We start from the raw sequence: 27,560 nt of genomic DNA on the forward strand, positions 1-27,560 counted from the left end.
TGGGCCTCTCCAGGTGAACAGGTTTAGAGATGCGCCTTCCCTTTCCGTCCAGATTTGAATCACTGATAAGCAACTTCAGTCTTCTCACTCTTCCGTCCTTACCCGGGTACACTTCAATAACCTTCGCTAACTTCCATTGGTTTCGTGGTGTAGAATCATCTTGCAAAATAACAATATCATTGACCTTGGCGTTTCTGCGGTCCTTGATCCACTTCTGTCTGTGTTGAAGATTTAAGAGGTATTCTTTCTTCCACCGTGTCCAAAAGTTGTTGGCCAAGAGTTGAACTCTGCGCCATCTCTTGCGGAGGTACAGATCTTCCCTGACAAACTTTCCAGGAGGTGGAGAGATGATCGTGGATTTCATGGTCAGGATGTGGTTTGGTGTCAAGGGCTCTGGACTGGATGGATCATTCAGATTATCAGTGGTCAGAGGTCTGCTATTTACAACAGCCATTACTTCATATAGAAATGTTCGTAGTGAGGAGCAGTCAAGTTGTCTGGCTGACTGTTCTAGAATGGACGTCAAGACACTTCTGATGGTGCGAATTTGTCTTTCCCAGACGCCACCCATATGACTTGAGGCTGGAGTGTTCATGATGAACTCACATCTCAGCTCTTTGAGTTCTTCTTGATCCATTTCTTTCAATGTGTCAATAAACTCCCGCCTAGCCCCGACAAAGTTAGTCCCTTGATCACACCTTATCTGGCGTACTGTTCCACGAATAGCTATGAATGAGCGCAGAGCATTGATGAAGGCATCTGTGGTCAAGTCATCGAGCATTTCAATGTGCACTGTTCTGGAACACATGCAGGTAAGTAAAAGTCCATAACGCTTTAGCTCTTTTCTTCCTTCCTTGATGTAGAAAGGCCCAAAGCAGTCCATTCCACAGTAAGTAAATGGAGGGGTTGTTTCCATTCGCTCTTCTGGGAGGTTTGCCATCCTTTGTTGTTCTGTACATCTTCTGAACTTCCTGCACGTTGTGCACTTGTAGATATGGGATGACACTGCATTGCTGCATCCCAGGATCCATATGCCATTGGATCGGAGCTCATTCATTGTCATTCCCCGTCCTTGATGGTGCACTCTCTGGTGCACATGATAGTACTTGACGAGTAACGCTGACACGTGACTGTCTCTCGGGAGGACAGCTGGATGTTTCACATGTGGATGTAGAGCAGCATGTGTTAGGCGGCCTCCCACTCTGAGGATACCTTGGTCATCCAGGAATGGACTTAGCTTATATAATTTGTTAGCCTTGTCTTTGATTTGTGTGTCCTTATGACGCTGGATGCACTGTATCTCTTGAGAGAGGGTTGCTTGCTGAACCATCTTGATAATGCTGAGCTCTGCTTCTCTCCTTTCTTCTAAACTGGTGCTTTCACAGGACCTTGTCTTGAGGCCTTTAGCTTCCCTTGCACGCCGCCTTAGTCTTGCTATAGCTTTTATCATTCTTGACCAGTCGGAGAACTTTTGTAGATGATCTAACAGTGACGTTATTTCCTTTGCCTGGGTGTCATGAACCTGGGCCTTCTTGAACTCTGGATCACTACTTGCAATCACTCCCACCTTAATTACTCCGCTGGGTAGCTCTTTCCGCCAAAGAAAGTCTGGGCCTGTGAACCAGTTAGAAGCTACAAGTAGTTTTGCTGTAAGACCTCTTGAGGCATGATCTGCTGGATTATCTTCAGAAGCCACGTACCTCCATTGTGCAGACTCTGTACTTTGCTTGATGCGTTCCACCCGGTTTGCTACGAACACATGAAATCTTCTGGCTTCATTATTGATGTATCCGAGGACAACCATTGAATCTGTCCAGAAGAATTCTTGTAGGCAATCTATCTCCAGTTCCTTTTTGAGCAAGTCACTGGTGCGAACAGCTACGACGGCTGCTGACAGCTCAAGTCTTGGTATGGTTGTAACCTTAGCAGGGGCTACTCTTGCCTTTCCCATTACCAAAGAGCAGTGGACTTCACCTGATGCACTGACTGCTCTGAGGTACAAACACTCGCCATAACCTGACACGCTGGCATCTGAGAAATGCTGGAGCTCGTAGCGCTGAACATCGAAGTTTGATGGAATGTAGCATCTCTGGATATTCACACCAGCCAGGTTTCGCAGGTCTTGAAGCCAAAACTCCCACACGGGTAGAAGGTCATCAGGTAAGATGTCATCCCAACTGAGCTTGTCACGACACATCTGCTGCAGGATCTGCTTTCCCACCAGGATGAACGGTGCCACGAATCCAAGTGGATCGTATACTGAAGCGACTGTGGACAAGACTCCTCTTCGGGTAAGTGGATTTTCTTTGACGATCACTTTGAACTGGAACTCATCAGAAGCCACGCACCACTGTATGCCAAGTGCTCTTTCCACGTGTAGTTCTCCTAGGGCCATGTCTAGGTCTTGGGCGGCTTTAGCACATTCTTCTTTGGGAATTGTGGCTAGGACTGTCTTGCTGTTGGAGATGAACTTGTGCAGCCGGAGTTTGCCTGTGCTGCAGAGCTCTCTTGCCTGCTTCACTAACTGGATAGCTTGGCTTTCGGACGCTAAACTTAACAGGCCATCATCAACGTAAAAGTTCTTCTGAATGAACTTGATGGTGGCTTCATTGAAGTGTCCTTGTCCTTCGGCTGCGAGGTGCTTAAGTCCATAGTTAGCGCAGCCAGGTGATGAAGCAGCACCGAACAAGTGGACTTTCATCCGATAGATGGATGGTTTGGCTTCAAGATTTCCGTTCTCCCACCACAGGAATCTAAGGTAATCTTGATCTTCTGCTTTAACATGGAACTGGTGGAACATCCGTTCTATGTCACACATGATTGCCACGGGACCTCTCCGGAAACGACACAGCACTCCCACCAAGGTGTTTGTCAGCTCTGGGCCCGTCAGAAGATGGTCGTTTAGGGATGTCTCTTGAAACCTTGCGGAGCAATCGAAGACAACACGTATCTTCCCAGGCTTTTGGGGATGATACACCCCGTGGTGTGGGATGTACCATGCTGGAGCTTTATTGATGTCTTCTTCTGGGACCCTTTCTGCGTCTCCACGTGTTATGGTCTCATCCATGAAGGTCTTGTAGTCTTTGTAGTACTGTTTGTTTCTTTTCAGCTTTCGTTCTAGGCATCTGAGACGGTGGATGGCGCATACCATGTTATCTGGTAAGTTGGGTCTGTCATTCTTGAATGGCAGCAGCATTTCGTAATGACCACTGTCTTTGAGCCTGATGCCTCTTTCCATCTTTGACAGGAATCGGATATCCTCTTGAGAGATCTGACCGTCCTCTAAAGACCTTTCAACAAAGTCAGATTCCAGCACCTTGATGATGTCTGCAGGTAAGACTACCTCCTTGACCTGTGTTCTACAGACATAGCGTACTTCGCTTGTGAGGTTTGAAGGTGACTCAAGACCCGGCATCACTTGCTTCATGATGACCTGGTGACTTACTCCGATTTCATCTCCATAGTCGAGACATGGGTTGCCATAGCCGACCACGCTCCAGCCCAGGTCTGTCCTCTGTGCAAAGGGCTGATTTTCTCTACCAGGCACCACTTGCTTTGGGACAAGAGCTTGAGGACAGTTGTAGCCGATAAGCAGGCCCACGTCACAGCTTTGCTGAGGAGCAATCTCATCTGCGACATGTTCAAGATGAGGCCATGCCTTTGCAGTCTCTGGTGTGGGAATATGATCTCTGTTTGCAGGGATGAATTCTCTTGTGTAGGTCACCGGCAGAGGAATTATCTTGTCTGAGTAGAATCCTCTCACTTGCAGTCCAGTCAGTTTCCGGCAGAACACGACTGTGTTTCTTGAAGCCATTGTAGAGAGCTTTAGCTGAACTGGTTTGTTCCTTGTGTGGAGAGTCTTTGCCGTTTCTTCCAGGATGAAGGTTGTGTCGCTCTGTGTATCGAGGAGTGCATATACAAGAACTTCACGATCTGGCTCACTTGTGGCTGACACCCACACTGGAATGACTGTGGATGTATGAGTGTCTTTAACATTCTGTTGCCTCACATGATGACCTTGCTGCTCTATCTTGTGGGTGATCCGTTTTCCTTTCCCTTGACTTGTCACTGTCCTCAGCGCCGCTAAGCCACGTTGACCTCCTTTCTGCATTGATGCGATTATCATGGAGGCAGGATGGATGTCTTTTCTTGCACATATCGCAGATATTTCTGTTTTCACAGTCCTTTGAGCGATGACCAAACTTCAGACAGCCAAAACACAATCTCTTCTCTTGAACAAACTTGACTCGCCTTGAAATCGTCTCATCCATAAACTTACAACACTCGTGTACACTGTGACCTGCCTTCTCACAGAAGACACAGCTTGTGGTGACAGTTCTCTCGTCTGAGTTAGTTGCTAAAACCTTTGCTCCAGGACCTCTGGTCTTTGAGACCATGATTTTCTCGCTTTCACTTGGTTTTAAAGCGTGAAGAGATGTTATTGGGTTGCAAGCAATTTTGGCTTCACGTGTGAGAAACTTGACAAACTGGCTAAAGCTTGGGAAAATGTGACTTTGTTCTTCCACGTCAATGACCTTCCTATTCCATCTTGAGGTTAGCCAGTCTGGCAGTTTAGCAAGCATTTTCTGGTTCTCGTTGCAGTCGTTGAGTACTTCAAGACCTCTGATCAGAGACATGGCCGACTCACAGCTGCGAAGGAAGTCAGCGAATTCTTGAAGTTCCACACTCCCCTTGGAACTTATCTTGGGCCATGCATCGAGCTTATCTCTGAAGGCCTTGACGATGAGGAATGGATTGCCGTATCTCTCTTCTAGGATGGCCCACGCTGCACGATAGGCTGACACTGTGTTAAGCAGGAAGTAGCTTTCAATAGCCTTTTTGGCTGGTCCCGCCACATACCTTCGCAGATAGTATAGTTTTTCTTCGGCTGGTATGTTTTTCCTGTCAATAAGTGTCTGGAAGGAGACTTTCCAGTCATTGAATCTGAGTGGGTCACCGCTGAACGTTGTTGGTTCAGGTACAGGAAGACGACTTGCACTGATGGACTCTGCGAAGGCCCTAACAAGAGCTGCAGTATTGTCTTCTTGTCTTGGATGTGTCACCGCTTGAGGTGGGGAGGGATGCTGCAATAGGCTACTTTCATACTTGACTTCCTCATTCTCCTTCAAAGGGACACTTTGTAGCAGCTCAACTATTTCTTCGTCCGAGCATTCACTTCGATCATATACTTGCTGTCGCGCCTTAGCAGCCTTTAGCTTCTTGTCTCCAATCGTTCTAGTTGTCTGCGCTTGGCTTCCAGCACCCTTTGTCTCTCTGAATTTTCAGCCTCTTGTTTGGCTCGTAAATGGGCGGCTTCAGCTTCGAGTCTTTCAAGTTCTTTGATATGACATTCTTGCTCTAGCAGTACCTTTAAAGTGGCTTCATTGGCAGCAACTTCAGCAGCAGCATCTTGTCTTGCAGAAGATTGGCTTGAACAGGATGTTCTTCTTGAGTTAGCTCGGGAATGAGCAGATGACTTGGTGCCGTGAGAGTTGATGCTTAACTTGTCTGAGGCTGCATATTTACTTACAAACTCTGTTGCTTTCACCCTTTGTTCTTCATCTTCTCTTGTGTCTAGAAGAGCCCTTGCTGTCTGGATGATTGTTCTTGTTACTGCTTCACAGGTGTCTACTCTGCGACGTGTGTCTTGGTCGGTAATGTCGATGTGCCTTAACTCTTCATAGACAACGTTCAGATTCTCTGAGGCATTGCTTAACTTAGTGATGTGGTCACGCAGCAGGTTGTTTGAGCATTGTCCACTCAGCATTTGTTTGGCATCCTTAGTAATAGCCTTCCACTTCTCGTAGCTCACACTGAAACGTTGTACAAATCTTTTTACTTGCTCATCGTGCAGTTCTCGGCCCTTGTCCGTTAACTTGCGGACTCTTTGGCTTCTTTGTGGCTCTTGTGAGGAAGTGTGGTGATCATCTCTTGTGCCTTCAGCAGCTTGTGGTTGTATGTCTGTGCAGTGCTTCTGCGCGTCTTCACCTTCACTCTCTTTGTCACTCTCAATGATATGGTCAACCTCTGACATTTTACTTAAATTAACCTATTTTGGTTTTAATCTAAACTTGTCTTTACAACTTTGTTTAATATAATGTAAGTTAGGTTTAATGTAGTCTAAGTTCAATATAGTTATATTAATTTGATATCCAAATGAAATTGTAATCAAAGGTTAGTATGACACAGTTAGATAATAATTATTTTGCTATTTATGGAGCTATAGTCTTGCCTGATAGCTTTTTATAGTTATATATAGCCTTATTTAAAACTTAAATCTTGACATGGAATTTAAAACAAATCAAAAAGGTTAACTTTTAGTTATACTTGGACATGTACCGTATTAAGTAATAACCATTTACCTTTAAATGCCTTATATTATCACTTTGCCTTAGTCCTTATTAATAATTTCTTAGTAATAATTATAGTAATAATTAATTCTGTAATTAATAATAATAATTACAGAATAGTCATCAGTATGCACAATGTCAACACAGTAGCAATATCAATGTACTTCAATTTGAAAAGGTAAGTAAACAAAACAACATTAACTTGTGTGAAATGCAAAAGGAAATGTCTCAGTCTCTTGTGCAGAACACTTAATGTCTCTAGGTTGCAGCTTAATTTGCGTTAGGGAACCTGATTCTTCCTGTGGGCACTGTGTCTTCTTGCACTGATGTGATCGCTGGAATACATGCGCGCGCTGCAATGTGGAGATGTCCCGGAATACATGCGCGCGCTGCAATGTGGAGATGTCCCGGCCCAACTACGATTCTCGCTCTCTGATGTCGTCTTTCTCGCCTACTCATGCAGAGCAGGCGAGTTCTCACTGTAGCTCCCTCCAGTAGTTAAGCACGAGTCTTGGTTTATTACGGGGTTTTATTTTTACTTCTCGATAGTATCAACCCGTGAGAACTGGGCGGACATAGAGAAAAACAAAGGACAGAAATAAGAAGCTACACGCTAGCAAATAAAAAGCTACACGCTAGCAAATACAAGCTATGCACTTAAATACATTACATTACAAAACACATTCAAAGAAACATACCTCGTAGGCTGCCTTCACTTCAGAGGGGCTAATTTCAATACTCAATCTATATATTCTCATTATATTCTTGATATTCTTCGTATAATCTTAATTTATCCACCTAGTTTGAGAGCTCTTGCCTGCCGCTTTTAGAGCTACGCTCGCAAGTGTTGTGCCCTTTTTATTGCGTGCGAAAAAGATCGCAACTAATTAGTTCCGCCTCTAGGATCTCCCATTATAGGTAGGAACCAAAATATTGGAAGCAATGACTTTAAATGTGCGGCAGTTACACTCAGAATGATTCAGATGGCAACTGTTTGAGTTTAAAACGGTCCGCAGAGGTTGTGCCAGTTAGAGCTGGTTTGAAAAGTTATTTGAATTTTGGGTAAACACCCTCCGCTTTCACACAAGTGAGGAACAGCAGGCAGATTCAGTTAGGGTGATAGTTGGTTTGGATATGTTCCTAGCCAGACCTGGAGACCATGTGTACATCTACAGCTGGAACACCCAGGTGTATAGGAACTAAATTACCCATAAATTACTTGAGACAAGTTCCAGTGTTTTCAGCGGTTCTCAATTAAATAACATATGTTCTACATTGAACACTGATTCAGGTTTGATTTGGTTATTGCCATCCCAGCAAGTGTTTTAGAAGATCAGCTGTGAGTCCACCTTGAGGAAAGTTAGAAGAGTAGAAGAGAGGAAGAGAGCCGTGGCGAACAGTCCGTTGCGATGTCTTCTTCTGGTCTGCTGTTCTCCTTAGACTCCTCGCCATGGTGACGTGCCTGATCATGGCGCCTCCACCTCGTGGTTGGCGGTTCTGGGATGCCTCAACCCCAGATCTTGCCCCAGGCCAAGCCCAAGCCCCAGGCAAATGCAGATACCAGCCCCATCCCCAGTCACCAACCTAAGTTTGAGGCCAGGGTGGACCCAGCCACCAGCCCTAGTTTGGGACCAGGGCAGACCCAGCCACCAGCAATATTCCCAGGGCAAAGCAGCCAGTCCCATGGCCCGGGCTAGGGCCGACCCACAAGTTTTTGCTCCCTCTCCAGGTTTCCCCTGCTGTGTAAATAATGAGTATGTTGGATCTGAGTTAGGTTTCTGACTTGGTTTACAGTGGGAGAGACAGAGTGTGTAAAAGAGAGAGACAGAGGAAAAAGAGAGAGAGCGGGAGTACGTAATCTGCGAGGAGTGGAAGGAGAGAGAATGTGAGGGAGAGAGGGAGTGTGTAAGGGAGCTTGAGGGGAACGATATACAGTGGGGGGTTGACGGGAAGTGTTGCATAGTGCCAATAGGGATAGGAAGAGAGAGTTCCCTGGTGAGAGTCTGGAGGTCCTGTCAACACATACAGACTGTACTAAATATAGACCTGCACCGTTCCACACATACCTCCCAACTCTATCCTCCCCCTTCCCCCCATCTCTCTCTCTCCCCCTTCCTTGCTCTGCCCGGCCCTCCCCAATTCTCCTTCTCTCTCCCCAAATCTCTCCTTTCTACTGCTCTCTTTTCTTCTCCCTTACTCATGTTTTCCTAGTTTGCTGTTTCTCTCTGTCTCTCTCTCTCCGACCCTCTCCCACCATTCTCTTCCTCCCTCCCTTCCTACTTTACCAACTGTTTCCTCGTTGCTCATGTTTTCATCGTATGCTCCCTCTATTTCCTCCCTCTCTCTTTCTCTCTCTTTCTCTAACTCTGTACATTACAGATTTGGCATGAGGCCTGAAGTAGGTCAAATATAACTCTCACATTCCTCTCTGCAGCCTCCTTTCCCCAAGGATCCAGTGTGGCCTCTCTACAATACCTTTGTCACTCCCTCCAATTATGACCATTCTCTCTATATTTTCTTAAGGATACAGAATAAGACTACCTTTACTTTTAATAGAGTGCTATTATGGCAGTTTGTACTAAGTTTCATTCTCACTGAAGCTTGTTTTTCCTTGCAGTTTGTGCCATTTGGGGCAAATCTATGTAAACCTTTTATCAGCTGATTGGTTTATTTTCACATTTTCAAAACACAGAAGACAAAGCTTCTAGTGTCCTCAATGATCTCCATTCATTGTAATAAGGTACTAATTGAAGCCCCTCTCTGGCCTCTCTCTCTCTTTCTCTACCTTTGTTCTCCTCTTCATCGGCCCCTCTCTCCCCCTTCTCAACCCCACCTTCCCCCGTTTCATCCCCTCCTCTATGTGAGTCTTCTCTGCCACAGCACAGGAGCGGAGTAATCCTATTACACATGCGAATGCCAGCTGGGAGGGGGGGGGGGGGGGGTGGACCAAGTGTGCTTATGTGCATGAGTGTGTGAGAGAAAGAGAGAGTCTGTGGGGTGTGTGTACGTGTGTGTCTCTCTCTCCGTGCGTAGATTTGCTTTGGTATGAGTGTCTGCACACTTTTGGCGGTGTGTTCAACAGTGCTGGGACTATGTGCCACAGAAGCATGGCCAAGACACTAAAGTTAGGCGATAGAGGAGGCAATGAAGGGAGGAAGCTAGGAAGCTAGACAGCGCAGACAGACCCTATGTGTTTCCTCAAGAGTTCAAGCGCCAAGAAAATAAACAAGCCTTTTGATCACAAAGAAGCCATTCACTTCTCTCCCTCTTCCTCCCCCAGCCCCCCTTCTCTCTCTCTCCCCCTCTCTCTTTCTCCCCCTCCCCCGCCACTTACCCTGCCCACTCTCAACATCAAATCTTTCTTCCTTGACCCCTCATTCTTAATCCCTCTCCTCCCCTACAATCCCCCTCCCTCTCCCCCTTCTACCTCCATTTTCAGCCCTGAGATCCTCAGAGGATGGTCTCAGCTGTGTCTCTTCTCTTGGGGCCTGTGTGTCTAGGGTTTGTGTAGGTTAGGGTGTGTGTGTGTGTGTGTGGGGGGGGAGGGGGCTAGAGGAGACCATGACATTGAAAATGTCTTCATCATTACATCACTGTGTCACACACACATACATACACACACACACACACTGTGAGAATAACAAAGGCCACTCACTTAAAACTTTCCCCTCTTTCTTCAACACCTCCTTAGTGTGTGTATGTGTGTGTGTGTGTGTTTTCTTTAAGCAGATGTGTTGGTATGAATTGGCCTCCCCCATTATCCGTGTGTGTGTGTGTTCTGTTTGAGTAAGTGGGTGTGAACCTGGGTGTGGCTTGTTGCTATTCCACCCAATAGAAGACGGATTTCAACAACTCTACGATTACAGCCCAAACTGTTTTAATATGTTTTAATGTGACCTGCAAAATAGATAATAAAAAAACTTTTAGTTTATTAACTTACTGCCAGTAAACATATACTTGATATAGTTTAACCATGTCTATGCTTACCTATTAATCATTGATGATAGATCACTACCTTAATGAGTTGTATTGATCAGGGCACTGTAAGGAACTATTCGTCTCAAAATGAATGAGTCTTGATCCCCCTTCTTGTACACGCCTACACCACAGGGTTTCAAGCCTCAGCTTTTGTTCCCACACTAGTGTCATTCAATCAGCCTCACCTCTGTGGCTGTCTCCATCTCAGTCCAGGACTGCATGGAAACATAAACCAAATACATTACTGTGGTTAGACAGGCAGGCAGACAAGCAGACAGGCAGGCAGACAGATAGATAGATTGTATTATCGACTATGAGGAGTGTCTGTCCCTCTCTTTAGCTGCCTGTCTCTCTCAACCCCTCTCTCTCTCTCTTTATTGCGTCGCTCACACAGTGCTGATAACGGCTTCAACACACTGTAGAGCTCCCAGCCTGTCACAGAAGAAGACGAGTCCAGGCTTGCCTTATTGATGCCTCAGGACCAATGAGATTTGAGAGGAAGATCGCTTTGTAGCTGTAAACTGGCCACACCTCTGTCTGGGACTGCCTCTGTAAGTCAGCCAGGGCCCCAAGGAACCTGAGAAAGAGTTAGGGGATGATTACTGGCTGTCAATAAACATGGAATCAACTGTAAATGTATCGGCCAGGTGGGATAGTGTTCACGTTAAGGCAAAGGAAGGTAGGGAAGAGGGAAAAGGGCAGGAACAGGAGTGGAGGAGTGGAGGAGAGGCGGAGGAGAGAAGGAAGAGAGGTGGAGGCGGGAAGGAGGAGAGGTGGAGGAGAGAAGGAGAGGTGGAGGTGGGAAGGAGGAGAGAAGGAGGAGAGGTGGAGGAGAAAAGGAAGAGAGGTGGAGGCGGGAAGGAGGAGAGGTGGAGGAGAGAAGGAGAGGTGGAGGCGGGAAGGAGGAGAGAAGGAGAAGAGGTGGAGGCGGGAAGGAGGAGAGAAGGAGGGGGGATGGAGGAGAGAAGGAAGAGAAGTGGAGGCGGGAAGGAGGAGAGAAGGAGGGGGGATGGAGGAGAGGTGGAGGAGAGAAGGAAGAGAGGTGGAGGAGATAAGGAGGAGAGGTGGAGTAGAGAAGGAGGAGAGGTGGAGGAGAGAAGGAGGAGAGGTGGAGTAGAGAAGGAAGAGAGGTGGAGGAGAGAAGGAGGAGAGGTGGAGTAGAGAAGGAAGAGAGGTGGAGGAGAGAAGGAGAGGTGGAGTAGAGAAGGAGGAGAGGTGGAGGAGAGAAGGAGAGGTGGAGAGGAGGAGAGGTGGAAGCGGGAAGAAGAAGAGGCGGAGAGATGAATCCTGGAATGACGAGAGGAGGAAGGCAAAAGTGGAGGCGGTGTGGTGTTTCTGGGGAAGTGTTTTGTGCGGTGTTAACACTGCTGTGTCAATGTTACGCACGTGTGTGACAGTACATGAAATGTCATCTACTGCCCTTCAGATTACACACACAAGTACTCGGGGGAAACATGAGCGGAGGAGGGAGCGAGGGAGTGGGAAGCAGCAAGAGGGAGTGAGCTGAGAGTATGCTTGATGAAAAGAAAGAAAAGTCCACCTACATCCATGGTTCTCCACTTCAGCGACTTCCATTTGTTCTTCAATTTATCCTCCTTTTATCTGCACTATTCATCCATCTCCCATCTTCTCCATCTGTAGGCCACCAGGCCACCATTCTCCCAAAATGTGATATTTTACAATGGTCCTGATCATAGTGAGTCCAACAGGTGTGCTATATATTACTCTCTTTCTCTCACTATGAGATTGGAATATGATCTATAAATTAATACAGCAGGTTATTGCTGTTTACAGTTTTGCAGCAAACAGGATACATCATATTACCGTTGGCATTAACGGGTCTCCACAGCAACGCAGTGCGCTGCAGTGACGCCAACCGAGTGAGTGGGAAGTGGGCGTAACCACCTCCCTCCCAGGTCCGCCAGCGTGGGCGGCCCCGTGTGGTAGGGAGAGAGAAACACGACACCCCGACAGAGGAAGGGGGGCCAGTGGTGTGCGCGGGGCTAAGAGAACGGAGTATGGAAAAGGAAAAGTCTGTTGCTAGTGAGAGAAAGGAGAAAAAACTGGCCTCATTTTCTGGGTGAAAACTTTTTTCTTTGTGATCATGTTTTGACTGCTGTCTGGAAGGACGATGAGGAAGAATCTACCATGCAACATTGTAACACGGATCAGCTTGCAATTTAAGATCGCAGTTCTAACACTATCCTTAAGACAACCCCAAGTCTATCGGCACGACGCTCTCAAACTTCTGGCAACGCCATTCAGACTTAAGTAGTGCATTTCCCCGAGGCCAGGGCAACTTTTGGCTTTATTACCTCGTCGTCTATAACACATGAAAAAAGAAACGTAGAGTTCAAAAGTATCTAAAAGGCAACAGAAGTTGTGGAATTTGGGGGATTTTTTGTTAAAAGTTTGCATATGACTTTAGGAAGTGCGAACTTAATTATCTTCATCCCAAGAAAGAACAACGAAGTGGGTGTCAGCGAGCTAGCCAACTAGCCACCAACTAGCTAACACGGGCTAGTAAGCTAGCCATCTGAAGAGCCGCACAACGGGAAAGTGTCCAGACTGCCCACTGAACAGAATCACCATGAAGACCTCGGGGGACACGGGTAAGAGAGACTAGTTACTCGTTTAATCTACGACAGCAGTAGTTTGTTAGCAAACTGGTCGTCTATTGTTAAAACTAGTTGCGAGCTAGTCTACCTATACTAACGTTATGTGCCTGTTGATCATCATGCTGCTGATGTGCTGGCTGGCTGGAAAGAGTGAAACTATGGCGCTCGACTAGCCAGTAAGCTACTGTAGCTTGTCAAAATGCACTAAGGCTAGGTAGTTATTCTATCTAAGTAGCGAACACTAACTAAGATAGCTAATCAAGTTACACTTGTCGACAAATCATCAAACTATGGGGTGTGCAAAGTCAGCGATCTCTTCTGTTTCAAGTTTTCTAAAGTTGGACCGCGTTTATCTAGCCTAACTGTATAACTTGCTAACTGAGTCGCTAGCGCAAGCTAGCTAATTAGCAGAGTCAGTGTAATTGTTGGAACAGCGAACATTTCGTGGAACGTAGTGCTAATAAGCATGGAGCTTTGGTTCCAAGTAAAACCTGCCTATGTCTCGTTCTGCCTCAATTGTTCCTCTTCAACTTTGTAACATATAATTCCATGTCACCTGTGACAAATCATGCGTTGATTTAATGTTATCATTGCATGTTTGTTTATCACTGTTAGGGTCAAACTGCGTTAAACTTAAGTGGTCTGAAATAATGGAAACCTAGCTATTCACGTTGATAGTCGTTCGCACTTGAAATAACTTTTTGGTGGATCTATTTAAAGTGATGTATGATGTCCTAGGGCAGAAGCATCCTGTATCTTTCTACCGCGGTATACGTATTTACCTATGTACTACCTATATCCAGTTAATAGTACGAAGTAAACATCCACGAACTATAAACATGGATTATTTTATGTTTTTTTTGCAATCAGCAAATACTGTTTTTTTAATCGGTATTTGTTCAGCCGGACATTGATCGTTATTTGTCAAGACTGGCGACCTTCTTGATTTGCACGTCGCCCGTGAGTAGTTTGCCAAGATTGTGTCCTTATCTGTATTGATTAGCGAGTAGATCATAGCCTAAGTGAGTTGACAGTAAAGTCATGTTCTTTTAATTATTAGATGATCGTTACCTCTCACTCCACCTACTCGACCACAAACGTTGTGGGTAGACTTCAGGCATGGAAAACCTTCCACCTTTGTCTTTAAAATTGGATTGTTACCTTTCATACAGTTTCTAACTAAATTCTGCATGTACATATGGGTGATGGAAGGGATTTTTTAACCTGTTGTTATGATTATGTTATGGATGAAGATGTCAAAATGGAGCTCCTTTGTTTGGTTGAGTTGTGTGTTTCACTAGTGTATGTACGAGCATAGCTATGCCCCCTGGGCCTTCTGGAACTCCACCCTAACATGCTGGAATCCACCCCTCTTACTTCCATTGTGGAAAAACAAACCTGGAGAGGAAGTGATGTGTGTTGTGTAAGAATTTATATTCTATTCCTAAGTAGACAGTTGTCAGTGTAAAAGTTAGAACTAGAAATGTTATCTAGATTGTTGTCCACACAGATGGCATGTGGGTTAGTTTAGGACACGTACACACAGAAACACACACACACCCACACACACGCACTGCCCCAGCCAGGTGACAGAGCTCATAGGTGTGTATGTGCCCTGCTCCACGGGTCATCTTCCATGTGCATCCCAGCAGGAAGAGAGCAGTCTGGCCCGCTAGCTCCAATTTTCCACTTGTGTTACTCATTGTATCAACAAGCCGCCACACGTATACGTCACAGCTGTGGCCAGGCACGTTCTCCTGTAGAGTGTGTGTGTGTGTGTGTGTGTGTGTGTGTGTGGAGGGGTAATAAGGGGGTGGGGAAGTTATAGAGTGAGAGTGTTTGTGTGTGACTGAACACAGGTTGTCTGATGGTTGGGACTGTGGGAGTGCATGGGGCAGGCTGCCAGTCAGAAACACTTCCAGCACTGGTTTGTGTGTGTGTGTCACCCTGGCTTCATGATCTGGTTCCTCTGTAGTTCAGAGCAAGTCAAGTGGAACCAAAGTAGTTGGCTCAGTGACCAGATAAGGCTGTCAGGACCCCTATCTCTGTAGCACACTGACAGGATACAGGCTTTCCAGCTGACACACACACACACTTTTAAGAGTTCTCTTTTAAATAGAATGATTCTAAACACCCCCTTTGTTGTGTTGCATTTTTAAGAGTTAACATTCTGACAGTTAGGCCAGACACCAAAATCAACATGTCATGTAAAGCCTAGTCAGGCCACAAGGCCATTTCTGTTCCCCGATGTCTAGCCAAGGTGTGTGTGCGCGTGCATGCGTGTGTGAGAGGAGCAGGTTGTTGTGTCCTTTGGCTGTAATGGTTTATGGCTGTATGTGTGTGTGTGTGTGTGTGGCCTGGCTAGTGGGAACCCCAGAGGTTTAGTCTGGCCCATGTCTGTCACAACTTGCTCTGTATCTCCTGTGGCTTTTGGCTTTCTACTTGAATTAGTGTTTGTGAGGGAGAGAATATGTGTGTGAGTAAGAGGGAAAATAGTGTTAGCGAGTCAAGTGTGTGTGCGGTAGAGAGGGAGGGGAACTGTTTGAGCGAGAGTATCCTAATCGTGTGGGTGAATGAACGAGTGTGTGTGGGTGTGTGAGTATTTGACCTCAAACTAATGTTTGTGTTGGTGGTGTACTGGGAGGCAGATTGAGGAGAAGACGTCTCTAACCTGGGTCCTGTAAAGGCTGTGCACCAAAGAGGGAACTGGAAGGCAGAACTGCTGGTTTCTCATGCCACTTCACACCAACCTGGCAACCCACACCACTAACCTGGCAACCAGGCTCAATCAAAGCGGGCTAGGTGTGAAGGGGAAGGGAGGTGTATGGGAACTTCAGCCTTGGAACTTTTTATTTTTTTTAGAAATGGTGACCAAATGGGTCCATCGTCCCCACCCACTGTGCCCCTTCTCTCCCCCTTCTCTCCCCCGCTCCCCCAGTCTCCACCCTGGTCTTTACAGTTCCAGACTAGACCACAGAAGAGCTGAGGTAATTAACCAGCGACACTGTTTTCCCTGACTAGGCACAGCAAACCCGTACACACACGTTTGTGTGTGAGAGAGGGAGTGTGTGTGCACGCCACCCTATAGATCAGATGTGTTGATGGAATCTACAGACAGATAGCTACCTACAGTAAGCTTTAGGTACAGTCACTCAGATCGTTTTACTGAGGACTGTTCTTTCATTTTGTCTGTCTCGCTCTCCCTCCGTCTTTCATTTTCTTACACACTCAGTTTATTAGGGCTCCCAGACCCCCCACATACCACATAATGGCTGATGTCTGTGTTGCATTACCCCCCTCCACACACACACACATACACACACACACACACACACACACACTCTACTAATTCTGCCATGTCTGTGGTGACGCCTCTGGGACTCCTCTGATTTCATTGGTGTGCCTGGTCTTGATGAGGAGCCAGGATTAGTGCAGTTAGACATCGAGACTAGGACCTGTTTGTCTGCTATTTATCCACTAGTCTGTCTGCCTGCCTTTGTATCTGCCTGTCTGTCTGAGAGGGACCAGTGCCCAAATTGACTGTGAGTTAATCCCACAACTGTAGTCACCAAGTTGTCGCTGACTGATGTGTGTGTGTGTGTGTGTGTGTGTGTGTGTGGGTTTGAAGGAAAATAGAAGTCGTCTGGAGCCCTAACCACAACACACACTGTAGATTTGGATTTGGAGAAATGTATCTCTTTGACTCACATTCTCTCTCTCACACACGCCTTCCGCGGCAGTCACATAACAGCAGTATTAGCAAAAACTCCCCATCTTACCATGTAGGGCTGATGTGAATCCCACAGCACACACACTCAGAGGGGTCTGGACTGTGTCAGGAGGCTGTGTGCGCTCCAGCCTCGGGAGGCTGTGTGCGCTCACACAGCCTGGAGATTCCGTCACGTCTTCATCACACAAATGTCCATTCAGGATTCCACTCTGGTCACACACACACACACACACACACACAGACGTCACAGAGCCAAATGACTACACACAGCGGTGGGTAGGTGCCGTTTCTCTCTGTCCTGGGTAGAGTGAGGGGCGAATGGTCTCGCTTTGTACCTGACGCTGGCTTCCCACCACCCTTCTCTCCCCCTTTTCTCGTCCTGTCCTTCCCCTCCTCTCCAGAGCCATCCCTCGCTCCTCACCCATCCCTCGCTCCTCACCCATCCCTCGCTCCTCACCCATCCCTCGCTCCTCACCCATCCCTCGCTCCTCACCCATCCATCACTCCCCCCCCATGCCTGGCTCCCTCACTCCCCCCTTCTGTGTCCTCCCTTCAGCTCATCGTGCTGTCGCGGGCTTGTCTGTCTTCTCGGTTCTGCTCGAACAAGGAGTGTGTGTCTGTGTGTCTGTATGCAACAGCCCCCCACCCCTGTGTGACCAGCCAGACAGAGGCAGGAAGACCTTTTCCTCCTTCTAAATATAAAGGCGCAAAGAATAGGAGGAAGGGAGGAGGAGGAGAGAAAAAGGGATTAATAGAGGGGAGCGGGACAGAAGGAGAGAAGGAGAGTGTTTAGTCTCAGGCCAGTAGGAGAGCAGGACAATGCCAGTACGATGCCTATCTGGTGGTCCAGAGGGCACTGACGTCAGAGGGGTCTGTAACAGCCTGACCGACTGCAGACAGACAATAGCTGCGTCCTGACGGTGGTCCTGGAGTTCTGGGTCTGGACCCCCCTGACATGGAGCTGAGTTAGCTGTGGAGGTTCTGATGAGAGAGAGAGAGAGAGGATGAGAGAGAGAGGATGAGAGAGAGAGGATGAGAGAGAGAGGATGAGAGAGAGAGGATGAGAGAGAGAGAGAGAGAGAGAATATTAGTGTTTATGCTTTCTAACCTAGCTACAGCCTTGGGTGCTAATGTGTGGTCCCACCTGAACCCAAGGTAGATCGCACGCACGCACACACACACACACACACACACACACACACACACACACACACACACACACACAGGATGCAAGATCTGATGCCACAGATGAGGTAGTATGTAGCAATATAAAACATGTATGTGTGCATGAGGTTTTGCATGCATGCTTGTGTCTAGAGGGTGAACAGTGCGTGCTTCTGCTAAAGCAACAGTCAAGTTCATGGAGCAAAGTCTGATGAAACGTAGCGCGTGCGCACACACACTCACAGACCCCTTTGTCCTTCTACACAGTTTCGCTGCCTTATCCTGTCAGAAGGATCGTTTGAGGAACCTTTTCATTAAATGCGTCGGTTTCTGTTGTCCTGTTTCTACTGTTTATTTATAGAGCGAACAGGCCCAGTCGCTAGGCGACCATGTCTGAGAGGGAGCGAGGGAGGCGGAGGGAGAAAGAGAAAGAAAGGGATGGTAAGGCGGAGGGGGGGGGGGGGTGGACTCTTATGTGAAAGCTGAATGACAAACAAGAGCAGGCCATGAGTCAGCACTGACGCACACGTGCGCACACACACACACGGCTGGTGTGTGTGTGTCAGTGCCCATTGTGCACCCACGCATGTACCCACTTATATAGATATGTTTGTTAATTGGCTCTACCGGGATATGTGTTATCTGGTGTGTGCGTGCCGGGCACCATGTGAAGCTCCTCTGGACACACACACTGGCCCCAACATGTTGGCCCCAAATGTAAAAAAAACCCAAAACAAAAAAATGCGTGCTGGTATTGCAATATCAAAATATTTCAACTGTTCTTACACCGTCTTGTTTGATTGCGCTCTGGTGGATCTGGGAGACTTCTCCGGCCTCGCTTTGTTATGGGAAACTAGCTCTAACCTCTGATATTTAGGCTACGCCATATTCTGCTTTTATCATGTCTGTGTGCGTGAAGGCCTTATAGAGGTATGTTGTGGTGTCTGCTGTTAAGACCGGCCTTGTGTTCAAGTGGTGTTGAGACTTTTCGCGAAACCCACGTTGGTGGAACATAAACGCGCACACACACACACACACACACAGCGGTCTCCATCATGAGCTGGCGTGTGAAGCTTGTCAGAGCGCGCCTGTCCTCCAGACCTAAGGCCGGTGACCTACGTTTACATGCACAAAATATTTTCGAGTTTTTTGCCTTTATTCCGAGAATAGACCATCCCTCCTGAACATAGCAGATGAAAACAAGGATTCCACGGACATTCTTCCAGTTGACATGCAGCCATGCACACTGTTGATTAACCACTTGGATAGGCCGGCCACACTTCCATCTCTAACCCCCCCCCCCCCCCCCCCCCTCTCCGTGTCTGTCCTCCCCAGGGTTCGCCTTCCCTGACTGGGCCTACAAGCCCGAGTCGAGCCCCGGCTCCCGGCAGATCCAGCTGTGGCACTTCATCCTGGAGCTGCTGAGGAAGGAGGAGTACCACGACGTCATCGCCTGGCAGGGCGACTATGGAGAGTTTGTCATCAAGGACCCCGACGAGGTGGCCCGTCTGTGGGGGGCACGCAAGTGCAAGCCCCAGATGAACTACGACAAGCTGAGCCGGGCTCTGAGGTAGAGGGGGGGGCGTCCGTCTGTCTGTCTGTCTGTCTGTCTCTCTGTGTCTGTCTCTCTGTGTCTGTCTGTCTGTCTCTCTGTGTCTGTCTGTCTCTCTGTGTCTGTCTGTCTCTCTGTGTCTGTCTGTCTGTCTCTCTGTGTCTGTCTGTCTCTCTCTCTGTCTCTCTGTGTCTGTCTGTCTGTCTCTCTGTGTCTGTCTGTCTCTCTCTCTGTGTCTCTCTGTGTTTGTCTCTCTGTGTCTGTCTGTCTCTCTGTTTCATTTTCTGTCTGTCTCTTCACCTCTACACCACGGCACAGAGGGAGATGCTTTCTTTTCCTATTCATTTTAAAGAGGAGGCCAGAGAGACAGAACAGAGGGATGTTGTTAATCACGACTCATCTCAGATGTAACCGTGGCTCCTCCTACTGTCACACGCACACACTCACACACGTGCACACACACACACACGTGCACACACACACACACTCGCACGCATACACACTTTTTCCCTGTGTGGAGCACATGTGGGATGTGCTGAACTTTTATTTAGCTCTCAGTCTGTTCTCACCCTCTGACACACAGCATGCCTGCCCACACACACACACACACACACACACACACACACACACACAGCGGAAGACAGTAAGTCATCTGTGTCACCTCCGTGTCGTAGGTTGGTGTGGGTGAGTTGGTGATGATTTCTCGTTCTCCTCCTCCCTTTCTCTGTCATCAGTCTCCCTCCTGTCTGTCTCCCTCTCTCGTCTTCTCTCTACTCCTGTGTGTGTGTGCGTGCTTGGGTCTCCTGGGTATCTGGTCTGGGTGAGTCTCTCTCCCAGGCCTCTGTAGTCCCTCTTCTAAACTTGCTCAGACTGTCCTGACTGGAAGAAGGAATTGATACCTCCCCTGTGAACTTAGTAATTGATGCCCAGTCTATAGCGTGTGTGTGTGTTTCCTGTATACTGTAAGTGTATAGCGTGTGTGTGTGTTTCCTGTGTACTGTAAGTGTCTGCATGCAGAAGGGTTAGTTTGGGGCTTCGTTTGATGTGAGTTCAAATGCCCTTCAGAGCACTCAAGAACAAGCTCAAGCGTGTGTGTGTGTGTGTGTGTGTGTAGTATGTAGCTGGTTGTTTCTGTTCATGTGCATAGTCTCACCCTACCACCATCTCCCTTGTGTGTGCGTGTTGAAGGGCTCTCAATCCATCTGTGAACATTATGTCCCAACCTCCTGTGTCCACTTCACCCAACAGCTATATCAAAGCAACACCCGCAGTGTGTGTGTGTGTGTCACATCTTGGAGGAGGCCACGTACTCATTGATAGACTGCAGGTGGAGGCTAAGGAATGACACACAGGCTCTGTGTGTGTGTGTGTGTGTGTCTAACCAGTCTTCTGCCTCCTACAGATACTATTACAACAAGAGGATTCTCCATAAGACTAAGGGGAAAAGGTTCACCTACAAGTTCAACTTCAACAAGCTGGTCCTGGTCAACTATCCCTTTATAGACATGGGCTCTGGTAGGTCCCGTACACACACGCACACACACACATTATTAGCAGTGTTTGGCTCAGCCATAGACAGTAAAACAGCCTCTCAGTAATGTTGGGTATGGGACAGAACGTTAGACTGTATGATGTGGTGTGGAGTCTGACATGTTTTCATAGCGTGGTTACACACATGCGCGCACACTCAAAACCATGTGCACACACGTTTGAGAAAATCACACACTCTCTCTCACACACACACATGCACAGAATAATCTGTGCATACACACACATACAAATCAAACACAGACACTTTCTCTGTCTCTTTCTCACACACACACACACACACACGTAGTGGTTTTGGGGAGAACAGAGTTAGCCGACCCGTGTTTGTGATGGCAGAAGGAGCAACTTTCCACAGTTTCATTCTGGCACGTGGCAGCATGCCAGGGGGTTTATAGTGCCACACAGCCCGGCAGCCACACAGCCCGGCAGCCACACAGCCCAGCAGCCACACAGCCACACAGCCCAGCAGCCACACAGCCCGGTAGCCACACAGCCCGGCAGCCACACAGCCCAGCAGCCTGGCAGGGCCGTGGAAAGTAGGACGGGGAACGTGGCCCGCCATGTTTTCTTACCCGTCTGTTTTGTAGGTCTCTCTCTGTCTCTGTCTGTCTCCCTCTGTCTCTCTCTCTGTCTAATTCTCCTTGTAGTATTCTCTACTTCACCCTGCAATGCTCCTCTCTCTAATGCTTCTCTCTCTGTCTCCGTGCAGGTCGGGGGGTCCCCCAGAGCGCCCCCCCCGTGCCGACAGGCAGCAGCCACTTCCGCTTCCCCCCGTCCACGCCGTCCGAGGTGCTGTCCCCCAGCGAGGATCTGCGCAGCCCGGGCGTGTTCAGCAGCGTGGCGCGCCGCATGGCCCGGGGCTCCGTGTCCGACTGCTCCGACGGCACCTCCACCAACTCGGAGCTGGAGGAGGGGCTGGGCGGGGGAGAGGAGCGCCCCGGGGGGGCCGAGAGGGCCTACAGGAACCTCCTCCACCCCCGCCTCCCTCACGACTCCCTCTTCAGGGTGTACGGGGGGAACCCCGGGGTACTGGGCCGCCACCCGCCCTCCCACCGGATGCACCCGGACTCCCTCTCCCCGTTCCCCGTCTCCCCCCTGCCCGGCCCCGGGGGGCTCCTGGCCCCGCCCCTCTCCCCGGCCCTGTCCATGACCCCTACCTCCCACCTGCCCTACTCCCCCTCCCCCTCCCTGTCCCCCATGCTGGGCTCCCACTTCTCCTTCAACCCCGAGGACATGAAGCGCTACCTGCAGGCCCACACCCAGAGCGTGTACAACTACCACCTCAGCCCCCGCGCCTTCCTGCACTACCCCAACATCGTCATCCCCCAGCCCCACCGCCCCTCTGTGGGCCCCGACAGCAAGGCCAGCCTCGCCCACCACGCCCACCAAGGCCCGGCCCACTCCCATTCGCTGCACCAGCCTGCGGCGGGGGAGGAGCTACAGCACCCGTCTCCCTTCAAGTTCAAGCTGCAGCCGCCGCCCCCTGGGCGCAAGCAGCGAGACGGCTCCGCCCACTCGGACGGGGGCTCCACCTCCAGCTTAGGCTCCTCCTACCCCGGCTGTGGGATGCTCTCTGGTTCCTCTGCGGGGCTTCCTAAGATCAAGGTGAGTCCGGTGCAATCCTGGCAAATCACAAATAACATAAGAATAACCCAGTTTGACCTGTCTAGTACTATTAGATAGGGATGTGACTTAGGAGTGTAACTGTCACGGAAGAACTTTCTAGAAGGTGGTGCTGTGTGTCTGATCTGGTTGCGTGTTCAAGGTGGAGCCCATATCCGATGAGTCCGAGGAAGAGGAGGTGGAGGTGACCGACATCAGTGAGGAAGAGGATGACGACGAAGGGGACGTCTTCACCACCCTTCAGCCGCATGCCAACGGGACCGCCCCCCACATCACCAATGGCAACCCCGAGGAGGAACTAGACGAGGACGTGTTCAAGACCCCTGCTGCCCCCCTGCTGGTGGGAGGTCCCATCCCCAGTCCAGGTCCCCTGGTTGGCCTGAAGAGTGAGCTGGTCCAGGGGCCTCCAGCCAGCCCCAGCGGGGCGCTCTGCATCCCTCTCAAGCAGCGCTTCAAACGCCGCTGGAGCGAGGACCAGAAGATGGAGGCCGACGGAGAGAGAGAGGAGGCGGAGGACAAGAAAGTACGGGCGGAGAGAGAGGAGGTGGCGGGCCGGGCGGAGAACGGGAGAAGGGAGACTCCTCCCCTGAGTCTCGGAGCCCCGCCCCCGCCGGCCCAGCGCCGAGCCAGCTCCGAGCTGCAGAGAGCCACAGCACAGCTGTCTCTGGAGAATTCTGGCTGCTGAGGCCTGGGGGAGACACACACACTCAAAGACACTGACACACACACCTTTTGAGACAAACACAAGTTTTGTATGCACACATACACACACACACATAGCCTTAGACTGTGTTGAAACACACACACAAATCATGCCTTTGTCAGTACTGAGCACAGGATGCAGCATTTTGCTGTGAACACAACACTAAGGATGTGCAGATGTATGGACTGACATCCACTCTTCAGGAGAGGCCCAGAACCCCCCCTCCCAACACACACACCATCTCATATCTAACCCTGAGACCCACAAACACTCATTACCCCCCCCAATCCATCATCCCACCACACTGTCACAAGGTGCCTTTCTCCCTGTGCCAGTCTTGAGTCAATACGGGATCTCTGCCTCTACCCCCCACCCCCGCCCCACACACACAGGCATACAAACAAATACATACACACACCTGCGAGGTGCCAGGTGTTACTGACAAACGCAAAAGAGATTGCAGAAGAAGTGTGTGGGATGTGTCCACAGTTCCGGACACCCCCCTCACATGGAGCCGTGGAGCGGCTGGGCTCAGACCCTGCCTGCCCGCCGGGGAGCACCTCCTCCTCTCTCAGACCCTGCCTGCCAACTCAAGAGGAAGCGGACAGCAGTACCCGACTCCCGAACCCTTACCTTCCACAGGCCAGCCCGAGCTGCCTCATGAGACAGACAGTATATAGTACTGTACACACTTGTGCAGTACAGCCCCCCTCTCACTAGTGATGTTGTAATCCCTCACTAGGGCTGTTGCATAGAGAGAGGAGGGGGGGGGGGCTGGCGGTCTGTCCTCAATCTGATGGATGGACAGACTTTAAAGGTTGTTTTTTCAGCTTTCCACGCCCCTATTTTTCACTTTGCTCTCAATATTTTCTCCCAAGAGAGTGCCTTGTGGAAAAGGGAAAATGGGACAGTATTTCCAGAGGATGCTATGGGCATTTTGTGGTGGAAAGAGGCTGAGCTCTGGTACAGAAGATGTTGGAACTGAGACTAGTTGAGCTGAAACACTGACACAAGTTAAATGTATGACCCAGGGTGACCTCCAGCCCAGCTAACAAAGCCTTCAGAAGCCTTTCTGTGTTTGAAATGATTTTCCATTTCTTCTGTGTTTTGGAGAATTTTGGAGCCCGAAATGATCAAAGAGGATGGAATGAGATTGTGCCTTTGTTTTGGACATGTGACATGAACCCCCTACACACACACACACACACACACATAATTGTGGTGGGCCCAGACCTCATACACTGCCATCTTGCCTTCTTTTTACAGAACAAGAAAAAAATATGAAACTGAATCAACACATACATAGGCTACATATAAATATATATATATTTTATTTGAATATATATTCAATACAAATCTTATATTTCACAAAGCTATTGTTTGATATGAAATGAGGAGAACTATTTTTAATGATAGATTTATGAAGTTCTTATGACAGCCTGGTCTACTCTCCTTACCTTCATTTGTGAAGGTGGACACAGAAAAAGATCCCTGTTTTTAGGTCAACTGAATCAGAAAACTTCTATTTTATTGTAAGAACAAATATTTGTGTTCAGGGCAGGGATGGATAGATGGATGGATGGATGGATGGATGGATGGAAGGGAGCAAGTTGAATCATGAACCATGTGGTCCTGAGATGTGGGTCCAAACTTGCAGGCTGGGAGGGTCTTTTTGACCACAATGTTCTGGTCGTTGAGAAACATGAACATGAACCCCACATCCTGGCCCTGCAGTGGTGGACCTGGACCATGCTTCTTCGCACACCAAGATCTTCATCCACACTCCAGCACCCCAGCATCTCCTGGCTGTACGTGTGTGTGTGTTTGACTGTCTGTCTGTAATGGGCCTGGCACACCAAGTGAGGCTCCTGTTTGTTCTGGAGAGTATGGAACGTGACGTCACGCCTGACGTCCCCCCACGCCAGCCGCTTCTCTGGCGTAGGAATGTGTCACTGTAGAAACCACCTGTTGCCCACGCAGGATGTGACATCACAAAAACCCTGTGCGGAAAGGGACTTCCCACGACGGGGAGGAAATTCGTCTGTGTGTGTAAACCACCAGCCTGATCAAACACACTCATGTTCTACAGTCTGCTGGGAGGGTTGGTGCTTATGATATGGTCCGGCCAGCTTGTATTTTAACAGTCTCCCTCAATATTTCTATTGTTCTAATATTCTTTTTATTTTTCAGATTTATTACCGTTGTTACAATTAATATTATGATTATCATTAACATAACTTTTCATATTTGATTGTTTGTACCCCTTCCCTCAGGCCTCTCCCTTATTCCATTGCCTTATTGAATTTGGTGCATCTTGAAGTAATTGTTTGACGCGCTCTTCTCCAGACTTATCGTCCATCTTAACCATTAGCTGTCTAGTCATCCTCATCGGCGCGGGTTGGTATGTGTAGTTATGGAAATGTGGAAATAAGGAAGGGTCATATTATTATTATTGTTATTATATCACATTACCATCATATTTTAAATATTCCCGTTTTTGATATTGTGTATATATCTTTTTTTCCATTTCCGGGGGACTTACTCATTAAAAAAAAGACTTGTATTTTGTTGGACCGGTGTATTATTTGAACATTGTTTTCCACCTCGCTACCGTTTCCCCCGTCATCCCAGCGGTTACTTAACACTGTTTAGAGAAATTAGATTGAGATGACATCACGAGGACACATTCATGCTTTTTGTTTCTCTTGTATTTCTTCTATTATTTGTAATTAAATTGTAATCAGGGTTAATTAAAACAGGTTAAATGGACGTGTGTCTTTGTGTCCTTCATAATTAATTTAGGTGGAAATGAGGATTCAGTGGACATTAATAAGTCCGTCCAAACCTCTGGTGTGGTACTATAAACTTCAGTCCAGTGGTTGTTTTACAAAGTTTACCTATGATTGAACCTGTTTTTACAATCTACCAAACTGGAGGTTTCTACACTGTGCAGTCCTCACATTGTTTACACTTGTCATATGGGTGCTACTCTTCAGATGAGAGAGCAGTTGAGTTTTCAGTGCATTCCTGCTTGAACTGCTTGTACTTGTGAAAGTCTAATGTGGTTTTAGAGACTGCTGTCATCTGCTGGACATTTGCGGTACAGTCGTCTCAAGACGCTTGACAATCTGTTCTATCCTCTCTTAGTTCCTTGATCATATCACTGATCTATCAAGATTTGTTCAAATCTAACCACTGCTTGTCCGTCAAATAACCACTCTTGATCTGTGCTAACATTAGGAAACTTATTTTGGAAGAATGACTGTTATTCATGGCCTACTCATCCCTGTCTCCACCCCCCCCCTCCACAGCTGCAACAGTCCCTCCTTTTTCAAGAGCCTTTCCAGAGACCAGCCTGTGGGCTGCCTTCTTATTGTTCTCTATCTGTGTTTTCTATCACTTTGTCTCACTGTCACCTCTCATTGGCCCCACTATCACCTGATCTCCCTCTGCTCCACGCTCTCCTATCTGCTCTCAGCCAATTGTATACAACCAGGCTCACCGGGATGTGCGTTCCACAATGGTTGATTGACAGATGATTCTGGGTCCCTGCTGGGAGGTATTGTGGATGCGGGCAGGCCTTGATGGAGGTGCAGGGTTCTTGAGAGGAGTCGGGGGCTGACCCGAGGAGAGTGAGATGACAAAGGTGGCTAATCGTGGCCCATTGTTGAGAAAGACCTGGGTGAGAACAAGCCGCCTGACAGCCAGCTCCTGCCCACTCTGGCCTTTCAGGACACACACACACTGCCTGAGCAGGGGAACACTCTGGAACTGAGAGGAAGCCCCTTCAGACCATCTACAGATGCTTAAAACTTGAATGAACTGGCATCAACTGCCACTCTTGTTGCTACGCAACGACTGCAATTGTGGTTGCTAGTTGAGGGTCTGCAGACCAGGCTGGGTGTACTTGTGATACTGCTGCAGAGACAGGCTCTGGACTTTTTCAGGCAGAGACTGAAGTTTTAGGGTTGGATTTGTTTTCCTGTTTTCTTCTATACAGGCGCTGACCGCAAAAAGGTTGCCACTGAGGTGTAGCTACTAGATCTCTGTGACCTTTCTCGAGGTGTTAAAAGCCTTTAAGCCACTTTGTGTGTGTGTGTGTGTCAATGTGACATGTGGATCTCTGACAGATACCAGTCTGTGCGTATGTACAGTCATGCAATGTTCTTCCAGTCTGCAAGGGTTGCTAAGTCTGACCAAGCAACAGTGTGTGTGTGCGTATTTGGGGAGAGAGATTGACCTGGTGTACATGTGTGCGAGCCCTATACCAGTAATTGGGATTCATTACTGTGTG

At 48.4% G+C, this 27,560-nt stretch overlaps 1 protein-coding gene across 1 annotated transcript; it reads left to right on the plus strand.

Annotated features, from left to right (window-relative positions):
• The first annotated feature begins 12,282 nt into the window (after positions 1–12,282).
• erf (Ets2 repressor factor) lies at positions 12,283–26,035 on the plus strand. Its single transcript, XM_062486788.1, has 5 exons — positions 12,283–12,940; positions 19,176–19,410; positions 20,795–20,907; positions 21,650–22,545; positions 22,706–26,035. Exons 1-5 carry the CDS (start codon positions 12,919–12,921, stop codon positions 23,246–23,248), a joined length of 1,809 nt encoding a protein of 602 aa, XP_062342772.1. The 5' UTR covers positions 12,283–12,918; the 3' UTR covers positions 23,249–26,035.
• The last annotated feature ends 1,525 nt before the right edge of the window (positions 26,036–27,560 follow it).

This window comes from Osmerus eperlanus, chromosome 20 (genome assembly GCF_963692335.1).
Source record: "Osmerus eperlanus chromosome 20, fOsmEpe2.1, whole genome shotgun sequence".
Lineage (NCBI taxonomy): Eukaryota > Metazoa > Chordata > Actinopteri > Osmeriformes > Osmeridae > Osmerus > Osmerus eperlanus.

What these genes read in the sequence shown, in the direction of transcription:
- erf (XM_062486788.1), top strand. Translation starts at nt 12,919, where the DNA reads ATGAAGACCTCGGGGGACACGG. An exon ending in GAAGACCTCGGGGGACACGG is followed by an intron (nt 12,941 to 19,175) that starts GTAAGAGAGACT and finishes TGTCCTCCCCAG; the next exon opens with GGTTCGCCTTCCCTGACTGG. An exon ending in CGGGGCTTCCTAAGATCAAG is followed by an intron (nt 22,546 to 22,705) that starts GTGAGTCCGGTG and finishes TGCGTGTTCAAG; the next exon opens with GTGGAGCCCATATCCGATGA.